The following is a 13,077-nucleotide window of genomic DNA, read 5'->3' on the forward strand; positions in this document are numbered from 1 at the left end:
AAAAGGGTAAAATACAGTGTGGACCGTAGATAGTACAGTACAGTACTGTATAAGGCTGTTGTCGAAGTATAAATTACATTTTATGAACTGAGGAGGGCAGCAGCACACCGTTGCTCTTTTTAGGAGAAGAAGAAGCAGCAGAAGCCGCTGCACCAGCAGCAGTAGAAGAAGAAGAAGTTCGATTGACTCGACGATCCTCTACTTGAGTCTGCTGTGACCACTTCCTGTTTCAAAGTCCAGCTGGGAGCGTTTTCAGTTTTCAGTGAGAACGGTAGAAACTGGGGATGCTGTGCAGAAGCTTCACGGGTTAATTTATTTATTTATTTAGAAATAAATTGTTGTGGAGCAGACATGCAGCCGTGCGTGGAGTCTTTGGTCCAGATGCTGGAGTCCTACAGGGGAAGAGATAAAGTGGTGAGTGTTCACTGAGCTGCATCATGTAAACAAACACCTACTGTTGTTCCTGTACAATCAGTTATAGTTGATTAAAGATTTCATTTGTCGCGTATGAGCAGTTTCAGCATCAGTTAGAGTTCACTGTGACTTTAAATGTGTTAAAACGACTTTAGACGATTCATATCTCAGGAATTACGCCATGTGAACCATTTCCAGTAATAACATTATTAAAAAGGGCTATTAAACCCTTTATTTCTTACATTTATTTTATAATAAGCTTGTATTTTGATAATGGAATTAATTATTTGAGCCACGTTTCAGGCAAAATGTTGAATATTCTCCTTTTGGGTTTTGAATCTAACAATCAGAAGGCTATTTATTTGAAGTTACTGTATTGAACTCTTTGAACCTGTGTTTGCCTTTTCCAGTAATTTCAGGCGTTTTGTCGACCAAACAGTAGCTTCTGTTGCCAAGTTTTGAAATATTGAAGAATTCTCACGTGTTATGTATTTTTTTTTTCTGTTAAATTAATCTTGGCCCAGAGCCTCTGCAGCTTCTTTCCAAGAAATAACCTTCACAAAGCATTAAGGATTACCTGTTAACTCTAGGATGTTTTCTCGGTTGTTTAAACAGCTTTTAAATATTTCAAAGTGTGTATTTTTCACTCTCTTTTTTGATGAATAATAAAATCTTCCAAAATATGCATACACGGAGATTTATGTCAGCCTCAAAACATATCACATGATAAATAAATAAATAATCATTTATATTTTATTTCTGACAGCAAAGTCTCCTCTTTGACAACCACTCCTGTCCTGTGTTTTATTCTCTGTATTTGTCTTTGCAGATCAGGACGGTCTGTTACAGCTCTCAGCTGATCGGGGGAGCTCTATCTCGGAAGGCGGAAACAGATGTTTCATCCCACCGGCTCGGGAAAAGTCTGCTGCTGTTTTCTGCTCAGCTCAGCAACTGCCGGACGGTGCTGAGGCTGTTCGATGATCTCTCCATGCTGGCCTACTCCCACAGCTACGGGCTCGGGGCCGAGGTGATTCATCGCACAACAGCACTCTGATCATTCTTGTTGCATATTATCTGCACCGCTAGTTTTGTTGACTGTAAAATAATCTGGTGAATTCTGTGTGTTATCCTGTAAAAAATGAAAAGCCTTGATACATCTTTTACATCTTTCAAAGGAGGAGGACGCAGTCGTTCGCTGGATTTCAGTGCTGACCAATGTTGCTGATCAGCTCTACTACCCCTGTGAACACATCGCCTGGGCCGCTGACGCTGAACTCATCAGTGTGAAGTCGGATAAATGGTGGCTGTTCAGCACGGTGCTGTGGGGGGCCTCGCTGCTGCTGGGAATCCTCAGGTGAGATCATCTGTCTAGAAACGAATGCCCTGAATAACACTTAAAGGATAAACTGAATTCATACTTGCTTTGTACAGTGAATTTAAAAATAAAACTATGACTTATATGTCTTATTTCTCCTATTGTTGTCAAACGTACAGATATTGAAGTGCAGTAGCAGCATGTATCAAACCACAAGTTAAAATAAGTTCCAGTATATTCACATGCTTGAGTAATGTTTGCTAAAAACTACCCACCTCTTCTGTAAAACTACTTTTATAGAGATTTCATATTTGTGTCTTGTTTTCAAATACTTGTACTCAGTAGAAATTGGGAAAGTCAGAAAGAATCAAGAGATGAAGAAATGAATTACTAGATGTTTGAACTAAACCAAAGGCAACAGGACTTGTTGGGTTTTCTTGAAGTGGTTTCATCATCCAACCACTCTTCAGTTCTGGTGTCAAGTTGAGGTTTTTATAGCAACCTTTGTGGACAGTGCTCACCTGAAACACCCGAAACTCATATGACTAGTGTCTGTTGGCAGCCAGATACTCACTTGTAATTGGAGGAATTTGTTTTGATCCTCCTTTTCCCCGGTGAGCTATCACTAAAGTATTAATCTAACACCTTCTGTCTGAGTTTCCTGTGAATCTTTCGCTCTTTAGATCCCTCCGAGTTCTGCTGCTATTGAAGAAAAAGCTGAAGAAGTTTGAAAGGGGCGTTGGAGGCAGCAGGTGTGTATTTCTGTGCAGTTAATGCAAACAAATCTGTTGTCAAAAACGACATGTTCTAAATAAAAGAAATACTTCTCCCGCAGTCGCTCTCAGCTCCGCAGGAAGGTGCGGGGGGAGGTGCTGTCCATCCTCAGCAGCATGGCCGACCTCAGCAACGCCATTCACTGGATGCCGCCCGGCTTCTTGTGGGCGGGACGGTTCCCTACCTGGCTGGTGGGTCTCCTGGGCACCACCTCCTCTCTGATTGGTTTAATCCAGATGAACTCCGGCGACAGTGACCAGGCTGAAAGTACATAGTCTTCATCTCACTGAAGAACAGATGTTACGCTTTGATTCCCGCTGAAGAAATGATGGATAATCACTGGATAAGGATGGAAAGGATCCATGGCAGATCATTGATTTGATCAGACTACAGTCAGACTGTCTGTGGAGATTAATTTTAACATATGTAAAATCAAAAGCATTTGGACCTGTTTCCAAATATTCAAACTTCTTAACACTACCTGTAGGCAATCATGAATGTGCTCAATGATATGTAACTAAAAGCCTCATGAGAAAGTGACAAAAAAAATCAGTATTTACATGTATTTTGAGATGTTAGTCAGCAGTTTAAGTGAGGAAAGATTTAATGACAAGAATAATTGATTACATATGCTGCCATTTACTTTGTATTTTATAACAGATTTTTATTTAATTTATGCGTCATTAAATGCTGATGAAAGTACTACATCGTATTATAGTAAACTATAGGTTTTTAGTAACAAGGGTTCAGGTCCTATTTGACAGTTGAAGCCATGATGAGGTTAAATGATTGATATGAATTGTCTTTAGCACAACTTTATTTTGCCTGTGGAGGAGACGCCTCGTTACATGTGTTTGTCAGTCCACAATATCATCCAAGACTACATCCTCTTCCTGGCAGGTCACAGGTTGAGTTTTTTGTCAAAAATCATGTATCAAGTAAATAGTTGCCTTGGAGACACAATCCATACACTGTGAATTTACTATATGCTTTTTGTTATTGTGATCATTTGGGTGCTTCATCTAAAATCACATCGTTTTTAAAGAGCGACTCAGTGTTTGTTAAAAGTGTGTAATGTCCTCAAGCTACACTTTAGTAACTTGTGAAATTTGATTAAGAAATATTTGATTTACAAAACGTCCGACTTGAGTTTGGTATGCTCAGTGAGGACATTTTGCATTGAAATGGTCTGTGTTATTGGTAAGAATGGATAGAAACTGTTCACTGATTCAAACGTAAAACAATTTTAAATTTTAAAATGTTCTGTATGTCCTCTTTTGGATATATTCACTCCTAATTGCTCATTTAGTTGACTTTACCTGAAGATCCTTAAGTGGAAAACACGCTGTATTAGTGGTAAAACTGGGCAAAGGTTTCTTGAAATATAAATCAACTAAATAGCGAAATCATTTTAGATTGTGAACTATCATAAAAACTTAAAAGAAACTCTCGATCAAACTATCGACTTTTGATTAAGCGGGACTGGAACATTCAACACGTTAGCAGTTGACGTATCGTACCGTGGCGTTCAGGTGCTATCGAACGTAAGGGAATTAAAGAAACTATACTGACTTTTTAATTCTTGAGTACCAAAATAAAATGACTTTTCATTTTACAAAAGTAAATCTGCCTTTAATCTTTATAAAATGAAATTATAAACACAGAAAAGCCAACACCGGGAGTACTCCGTCTTTTTTAAAGTTTATTATTTATAAATTGGATCGTTATTTTAGGATTTTTAGTATAACACATGCATACATTTTCTTACTGGACTTGTTTGTAACACTTGATTTGGAAAATAAAATATAAATAAATATTTTATGGTTCTGTCGTGTTTATAGGTCTGTAAGGATACGCAGAAAAACAAAAATAACCCGAGAAAATGATGCTGATTTAGGAATCTACGGGAAGACTTGAACGCATCCCAACTACAGAGTCAGCCAATAAATAAAAGCTGTCAGTCGACAACAGCAGCAGCAACTATGAGTGGAAAACTCATCTTTACTCCGTGACTGTTTCTTACCTGCGGATTATGTGGAATTGCTGCATTTGACGGAGCGTTTTTTTATTTATTATGACGAATAAAACAAAGGCAAAGTTTGGGAAGAGCTTCAAATTCCAACCCAGGTCAACTCATCAGTCGTGGCACCCACAGGAGTCTCTTTGTGGATTCAAGGAAACCGTGAAAGACTTAAAACATCAGGCGAGAGATCATCTTTTCACCGCTTAAACTACCGTGTTTTAAATTTCCAGTTTTATTTCTAGGTCTTGTCAATGCGGCTCCTTTTCAGTTAACGCTAGCCCGGGAGTTAGCTTCAAGCTAATTAAACTGCTAAGTGATGTTAGCCAAATCACTTGTCTTGGTTTCAGTTCCTATTTTTATTTTTATTTTTTCTACATATTGTTTATTTATTTTCCTCTGTTGATGTCCCTGTAAAATTAAGTAGCTCGCATCTGTCTGCTTATCGTTTGTGTGCAGGCTGATGTGCCTATTCCAGTGTCCATTAAGATTTTCTGTATTTAAAGTTTTCTTGTTGTTTAAGTTGCTGCAGCCGTAAAGTTAATGCCATCCGATCTAACTGTCGGCACTTAGACATTACATCCACCAAATAAAATCCCAGCACTGTGTAAATCTGTAAAATGTAAATGTATGGCTATCTGTATTTATTTCGTTTAGGGACGAGATCGATTTAAGTGATGCAAACAAGTATCAGTACTGGGATTTTATTTTTAATTTTTTTTATTTTATCAGTGGCTGCCAGGTTGGTTATATGTTTGCCGAATTTACAAAAATACCTTTAGGTAGATAATAATGAGTCTTAAGCGTTTGTTTAATGACAATACCTTTACAGATGAGGACAAAATCCTTAAATGTAACAGTTTTTGAATGAAGTCTGGTGTGCGCTTTATCGTAAATTGGAGCATATTTACGAGGCTGTATTGCTTCCCAGGTTTTATGGTATATTGATACACATATAAGTGGTATTATTGCTATTATGAAGCAGTGTGTTCTCTGGCAGTAGTATATTGTACTTGTTGTGCATGCACTTTGACCCTTAGGCAGCTCTTTCTATCTTGCTGGCCTTGAGGTGTTGAATGATTGTACTTCAGATAGTGCTGCCTCTAGCTCATACAGTCTACACATGCCATTTTTCTTTTTTCTGGAATCAATACTAACAATGTGCTTTTTGATATTTAATTGCAGGGTCATTCAGCTTGTCGAAAACACTTTGGGCAACCTTCCTGATAAGACCTGCTACGTCTCAGTCGGGAGTCAACACAGTTATGCCAGTTTTCCTCTGACAGGCTTTCTGACAAAATGGACTCAGCCTCTGCACCCCCTGGCTTCCTGTTTACCGACTCGGGCCCTGTTAGTAGAGCCCCGGGGGCTGAGGATCAAGATTCCTACAATCTGATCGAGCCTCCTCCCTTAGACTGGAGGTCGGACTCCTCTAGCGAAGCAGGCTCAGCAGAAGATCTGGACGACCCCGGCCTGCAGCCCTCAGTTGGCAGTCTGGACAAGGCAAGTCTGGGTGCGTCGGTGTTGCTGCCTTTGGATGCGAGAGACATTTTGACTCCACTTGATGCAAACCAGCGGGAGCTTGTAGGAAATGTTGTCGAGTTAGTCCAGGATACCGACGTGGAGTTGGCAGCTGAGGAAGAGGTGAGGGTTGAAGAACTGGTGGGTGTAGAGGAAGATCAGGAGGAGGTGACATCTAGAGACGCTCAAGAAGAAGCTGATTTTGCTAGAAGAATATCAGGTGATGAAGACCACAGCCGCATCCACACCCTGCTCGGCCAGCTCCAGCTAATGGGTGACGAGCCTCCTCCCACTCATCGGACACCACCACACCATCACTACTCTGGACGCTCTGAGCTGAATGCCTGTGCTCCCTATCTAGAGACGGACAACAGCACTGAAACCACAGGGCTGCTGTTCTCTGAGAGCCACCAGAGAGACCTGCTGGGACTGCTGCAGTGCACAGAGATCAGCGCTGCACCCCATCCCACACCTCTGCCCCACAGAGGGGAGGTGGACGCGGTAGTGTCAGTTTCCTACAGCCAGGAGGACGCTCAGAGGTTCTGGAGGCATCACGGAAACGGTCGACACAGGGACGACTCTCTCGCCTCTCTGCCTGATGATGAGTATCCTGAGCCGGTGTGGATGAAGCTGGGGGAGGAACCTCCAGAGGAAGAAGCTGCTGCAGAGAGCGAGCAGGTCTGTCCTTTTAATATAATCAGTGCTAAATGCTAATTAATTGACTTTAACATTCATTTATTATTCATTTTCTGTTTCTCTACAGAAGGCCAGTTGTTACTTGCATAAGTTTCAAATATTTAACAACTAAAAGGAAATTGTGTGTTTATCTTCTGACATATTTCAGGATTTTATCTGTTAATGACTAAATACGAATAAAGTCAAAAATTGTAAATGTGCTCATCATTAGTTACCAGGCCATGCCAGTAAGATAGCTTTCCTTTTGTATCTGTAAAGCTACAACCAACAATCAAGTCAAGCACTATATATATAAATCAACTATTAACTGCCCTTAACCAGTAAGAGCTATTTTTTGTGAGACGACGGATTGGATCTTGTCTTTAATTCATGACCTTTATCTTTATGCTGTCATTTTAGAGTGCCGATGACCGTCCTTCTTATAAAGACGGTGAGACAGTCTTTATAGTTTGCTTCTTCTTCTTTTTTTTTTTAACAGAAATATAATGTGTAGAATATGGTGTTGACAATGGAAAGAGTCGTTATTGAATGCATTATGTGTTGCCGTTTAGTTCCTGGTCCTTGTGACCCTGAAGACCTGTTGGATGGAGTGATATTTGGTGCCAAGTATCTGGGCTCCACTCAGCTCAAATCAGAGAAGAACCCGTCGACAAACGCTCGGATGACTCAGGCTCAGGAGGCTGTGGACCGAATAAAGGTAAATTTATGAGAACGACGTTTACCAAAACCGCCAGCTTATCGTGAATATCATGGGTTGCTCTTGGTGTTGATCACACACGTGGTATGTACTCATCTCAGTAACCAGAGCTTTCGTTTGATATTCAGCCCACTCTTGTTATAGTACAACCAGTGTGACTGCATTTTGTTTGTTTGTTTTAGGCTCCAGAGGGAGAGTCTCAGCCAATGACAGAAGTTGATCTGTTCATCTCTACTCAACGAATCAAAGTGCTCACAGCCGACACACAGGTACTTTAAGTTCATCAAGTATCAAACAAATATGTTGATTTCCCTTTCTTCTTGCACTTTTGTTAATTTCAATACCACATTATCATTTTCTTTTGCATTACCAATCAGTTGTATAAAATAAGTCGGCGCCATGTAGTATTAATTATGTAACTTGTACCATTTTGTTAAGGTTTTAAATAATGTGACGATTAATAACAAAAAAGATGCATGCAAAAATGTATGTGCGAACCTTGCACTGCTTCGATACACTTATAGTCACGATTATTTTTCACGATTTATATTCCTACTTGCTCCAATAGCATGACCATGTGCTAATTTGTGAAATGCCTTTAAATTCAGGGTTATATTTTAAGTGCGTACATCCTTTTCTAAAGCAGCGTTGCACTTCTTAATGTTCACCTTCAAGCTAAGCTCCCGCAGCAGGACTTCTTAATATAGAACTGGGTGGTGGTTTAATATGAGGCCTCTGCAGTAATGCTGCAGTAATAGTGGAGTCTATTTTCCCTCCACTGTGTGGTTGAGTTGTCAGGAAAGTAAAAGTGGGTCACTTGACTGTCATCTCCCTCTTTTCATGGCTGGTTGTTCCTCACTCATAACGCCTCACTTCTTCTCATAAACATAAAAATATATATATAAGTATATGTACTGTTTTATGTTGGTCTGCTGGGCCAGACGTTTGAAGTAATATCTTTACTGCAGATAGACTAATGTGCAAAGACTTTGTTTTAGCACTGGCTGAAAAGTGTGTAAAGAGCATGGTCTTATTATATTAATTATTCTGTATGAATGTCTCTAGTAAGTATAATGCCGGGCCGCTGTACTCTAACTGACTAAGAGGGAAAAAATGTGTGGCGTTGCTCATTGTATTCATTGGATCAGTTGTCTATCTCCTCCAAGTTTCAAGTCTCGGCATGTTGCAAATCCAACCTTCGCGTCTTCTCTCTCTTTCTACTAATATTAACCCACTTGTGTCCTGTTTCCACTCAGGAAGCCATGATGGATCACGCTCTGCAGATGATCTCTTACATAGCCGACATTGGCGACATCGTGGTCCTGATGGCACGAAGGAAACGCAAAGGGCAGGAGGGTGACCCTTCCTCATCATCATCATCCTCAGCGTCTCAGAAGAAGTGCTTAATGATCTGCCATGTCTTCTCCTCCGAGGATGTGAGTCCGTTAGCTGAAGGGTTTTAGTCTATGTTCACATCCTGGAGGGAAGTCAAGCTTGGCATGATGTTTTCCATCTTGGCTCTGTTGTTTTGAATCCTCGACCCAAACATTCGCTGTGATTTTATGATTTTTTTCTTCATACACAATAATGCAAACAATTTTAGACAATATTAAAGTGTCTCTTGCGATACAAAATGTTGTATCTCCCATCAAATGTGGCTGACCACAGTTTCAGTCTCGGCTTGGCCTCGTTTCCTTCCCTCAGACAGTCAGTGAGTTCCTCTGAATGTGAAAATGTCTGGCTGTTGTCCCAGTTTCCCATAGTTGGCAACACTGAATAGGAGGAAGAAGAGTTTCTTTTAGTAACTAATTAGCTGCGGGATACCGTAGGCTATATGGCCACTGCTTCCGCTGACTATTTTCTTCTCATCTGAACTCATTCAATGTGAAAGGTTTTGTTTATACTCGGTTTATAAAACATAAAGGTTTACAGTGGGTGACAACAAGACAGTATGACAAATAACTGACACTGTTAAAAAAAAATTATTACCTCTTACAGAAAAGTTAAATTCCTTTTCAGACCTTTTTTGTTAAGCTTTAGTTTCAAGCTGTGAGATTTGTCTTTGCTGTACTGTTTATTTATTTATTTTATTTTTGCAAATTAACCGATTTGCTTTAGTTTGTTTGTATGAAAATGGAAGTGCAGGAAGAAATTTATTTAACAAATTCACTTTCATTTTAAATGCGTGGTTTCCCAGTAGACTGATCATAACAACAATGTTGAACCCTGTCTCTTCACACAGGCTCAGATCATAGCCCAGGCTATCGGGCAGGCGTTTGGAGTGGCTTACCAGCAGTTCCTCCAGACCAATGGCATCAAGGCCAGCGATCTGAAGCCGGGCGAGTACAGTGACTACCTGGAAAGTCAGGAGCTCTACAACGGAGATCTGGCCCACTTCTCTGACTCGCAGAACCTCCGAGACGTAAGCAGAGTGACACCTCGCGCCCTCACACAAAATACAAACCAAAAATATTGAAACGACCTAGTAACAAACTCCTCGCACAATTTTGACTCGTAATAGTGTCATTTCAAGCACAGTTGCTATCATGAAATACGAGCTCTTGTTGTTTCTTCAAGAGAAACAACAAGTGGTCATGGTTCCTTATTCAAACTGGCCTGTATATGTGAGATATACAGTAGGTGGCAGGGAATCTTTGTAAAGACTTGAAAGGCAGCTTTACAAATTGCTTAGTTTGCTTTTTAACATATTGTGGCAGCTGTAGTCAGTTTTGATTCATAGTAGCTACAATTTCTTCTAATGGTGACCCACTTTCACTGCAAATTAAACATCAGAATCTCCAAATAAGCTTTTTAAACTTTCACTGCAGCATATTCTGCTCCTCCACACTGTCCATATGTCTCCTTAGTTTGTTCTTGTTTTATCTGCCTGAGTTCATCAACCCTTAAATAGGGGAGTATGAATGATCATAACTTTTAAGACACATCTTTGCTTCTTTTAACTCCATGTAACAGAGAAGTAGTGTAGAATATCTCCACCCGGGAGGCTTTTACATATGTGAAAAATGAATGCCCCGGCTGCCTGTCTTAATACTTACCGCTGTTTATTGTGAAGTGCAACTAGAGCTTAACTTTCATTTAAGGCAATCAGTGTAGTATTATAGTATATCTCACCACTGTTAAAAAAATCTCCCTGTGTCTGTGGTTCAGGTTGTCATTACCAAGGCTCCTGGAGAGATCTTGGGACTAGCGGTGGTGGAGTCGGGCTGGGGCTCCATCCTTCCCACAGTGGTGGTGGCCAACCTCCTTCACGGAGGCCCGGCTGAGCGCTGTGGCGAGCTCAGCATCGGTGACCGAATCATGTCTGTTAATGGCACCAGCATGGTGGGTCTGCCCATCACCACCTGCCAGAACATCCTCCGGGTAAGCAGAGAATACAAGCGATTATAATAATGCTATACTATAATATAAAACAATAAAAATGCCTTTGAAATGACAGTCTTCTCTGTATAGTATGACCCACTGAGCGTCCCTTTACACAACCAGTGTGCTGTCCTTAGCATACACTAGGTGGCACTGTGGCTTCATTGGTTGCATTGATTTAACAGTGGCTGAAGGATTTGTTTGGGGTTTCAGGACCAATATCAGTATCGTTGACTTAAATAGTTTTAAGCAGTTATTTTGTGCTCAACATTTCAAATTTCAAGAATTGAATTGTTAAGAGTTGACAGAGCTATCTTCCTGTCAAAGTAGAACTACCTGTCTATCACGTCATTATGTTAGGGACCCACACAATCCTCCATCATAATATTATATTGACTTATTATCATCAGATTTATTTCATGTGACTTAGTTTGTCTCAGTTTTGCCTAAATTATGCTGATATTTATATTTAATTAGTAACATGAGGTAAATTCCTCAAGGTTAATTTCCTTATTTCTTTGGATTAGGACTGTAATGGGATCTCTCTATACCAACCTTTAGTTTTCATGTCTTATAATTATTGCTACAGTATGTACATGGACACTATTAAGTTCATTTTAGTGTTCATCCCATGATCAGACGGGGGAAGGAGTGGTTTAATTCGCATATGCTTCTTCCACGACATTGATGTTGTTATCACCTTATAACAAGTACTGTTTGTTTTTAAGGCATCAATCCAGTAATTTGTCAGGAAACTAATAGTTCGTGTCAGACCTCAGATAGATTCATCTACACAGAAACCACATGAAACAAATGCTGCTATAATTATCATCCTAACTTGTAGTTTTTAACTTTTCTTTCACTCAGGACTTGAAAAACCAGAAGTATGTGAAGCTCAGCATCGTCCACTGCCCTCCAGTCACCATGGCAATAATCAAGAGACCAGACCCCAAGTATCAACTGGGCTTCAGTGTGGAAGACGGCATTGTATGTCAATATTTATGTTTTTATTGAGTCACTATAAAATGGATAAAACTTCTCTTAACTCCTGACACAATGGATAAAACTTCCCTTTAACTCCTGACACTGATTTTACTTGTTAGCTTTAAAGTAGGAATGTGTTTAATTTCCTTTTTGAAATAAAGGGAAATCTAACTAAATGAATCCAAAGATCATTCCAGGTCCTTTGTTATGCGGTCAGTATATTCAGTGTCTGTCCTTCTCTGTTGCAGATCTGCAGTCTGATGCGGGGTGGTATAGCAGAGAGAGGAGGAATACGTGTTGGGCATCGCATCATTGAAATCAATGGGCAGAGTGTTGTTGCGACACCGCATGACAAGATCATTCAGATTCTCACAAATGCTGTTGGAGAGGTGAGGAGTGATGACATTCTTATAATGCGAGATTTTCATCTCCTTTGTTTGGGGCACTTATGGATATCATCATAACACATTGCTGGTGTAAACTTGGATCTTTCTCTTTCCGGACAGATTCACTTGAAGACGATGCCTGCCTCAACATATCGACTCTTAACAGGACAAGAGCAGCCAGTGTTTCTTTGAGCGCTTCCTGTTTCACAAGGACAACTATACTGCACAGTGTTCAAGCTAAATGAGCTTCTGCCAAACTCAGAAAATAATATGCAATTGATCATACAGCTAGTTACAGGCTGCTGTCACACCACTGAATACCACAAACTAGACTAGCTATATTTTGAAGATGTAAAGTACATTTCAATATGAAAGCCTATTTTAAAATGACAGGGATCGATGGTAGCTGTCATTAATATTTATCAGATATTTAACTGTTCAGGCAGTAGCTGACTTACAATAATGCATAAGCACAACACTTTTTGACTTCACTAACTTGCCCACGGTATCAAACACTTCATGACTGTTCCAGTCTGGTGTGCATACTGTGCCAGTGTGCGTTTGTTTCGTGGTCATGTACTTCCAGTCCTTTTGTATAAACATACATACCAACAAGTGTCTGTCACAAGAAGGCTACTTGCTGCAGTGCTCTGGTTCATTTACAAAATGCTTCACTGACTGTGCCTGACATGAGCCAGATATCATGCACAATTAATGGTAACTGGTTCATTTGATAGAGACGCTTATATTTTTTAAGAATCTTGTCTTTTGGATGTTGATTAAAATGATCTCTAAGATATCTTCTTGGTGTTACAGTGTTTATTGAGTCTCTATGGTCGTAGTTCAGTTTCAGATTATTTTGTACTAATGGCTACTTAGAAATTAAACG

The 13,077-nt window shown here is 40.0% G+C and overlaps 2 protein-coding genes across 2 annotated transcripts; both read left to right on the top strand.

The window, feature by feature from the left end:
• Positions 1 to 155: 155 nt before the first annotated feature.
• pex11g (peroxisomal biogenesis factor 11 gamma) lies at positions 156 to 4,186 on the top strand. Its single transcript, XM_084548362.1, has 5 exons — positions 156 to 414; positions 1,244 to 1,441; positions 1,590 to 1,768; positions 2,413 to 2,481; positions 2,565 to 4,186. The coding sequence occupies exons 1-5, from the start codon at positions 352 to 354 to the stop codon at positions 2,776 to 2,778; spliced, it is 723 nt and encodes a 240-aa protein (XP_084404488.1). The 5' UTR covers positions 156 to 351; the 3' UTR covers positions 2,779 to 4,186.
• A 270-nt stretch (positions 4,187 to 4,456) lies between these two features.
• Positions 4,457 to 12,987, top strand: LOC311490718 (amyloid-beta A4 precursor protein-binding family A member 3). Its single transcript, XM_084548359.1, has 11 exons — positions 4,457 to 4,706; positions 5,709 to 6,722; positions 7,140 to 7,170; positions 7,292 to 7,437; positions 7,620 to 7,706; positions 8,694 to 8,873; positions 9,680 to 9,859; positions 10,606 to 10,818; positions 11,686 to 11,805; positions 12,051 to 12,191; positions 12,309 to 12,987. Exons 2-11 carry the CDS (start codon positions 5,823 to 5,825, stop codon positions 12,378 to 12,380), a joined length of 2,070 nt encoding a protein of 689 aa, XP_084404485.1. The 5' UTR covers positions 4,457 to 4,706; positions 5,709 to 5,822; the 3' UTR covers positions 12,381 to 12,987.
• Positions 12,988 to 13,077: the final 90 nt, after the last annotated feature.

The sequence above is a fragment of the Chelon labrosus genome (genome assembly GCF_963514085.1).
Source record: "Chelon labrosus genome assembly, chromosome: 7".
NCBI classification, from domain to species: Eukaryota; Metazoa; Chordata; class Actinopteri; order Mugiliformes; family Mugilidae; genus Chelon; species Chelon labrosus.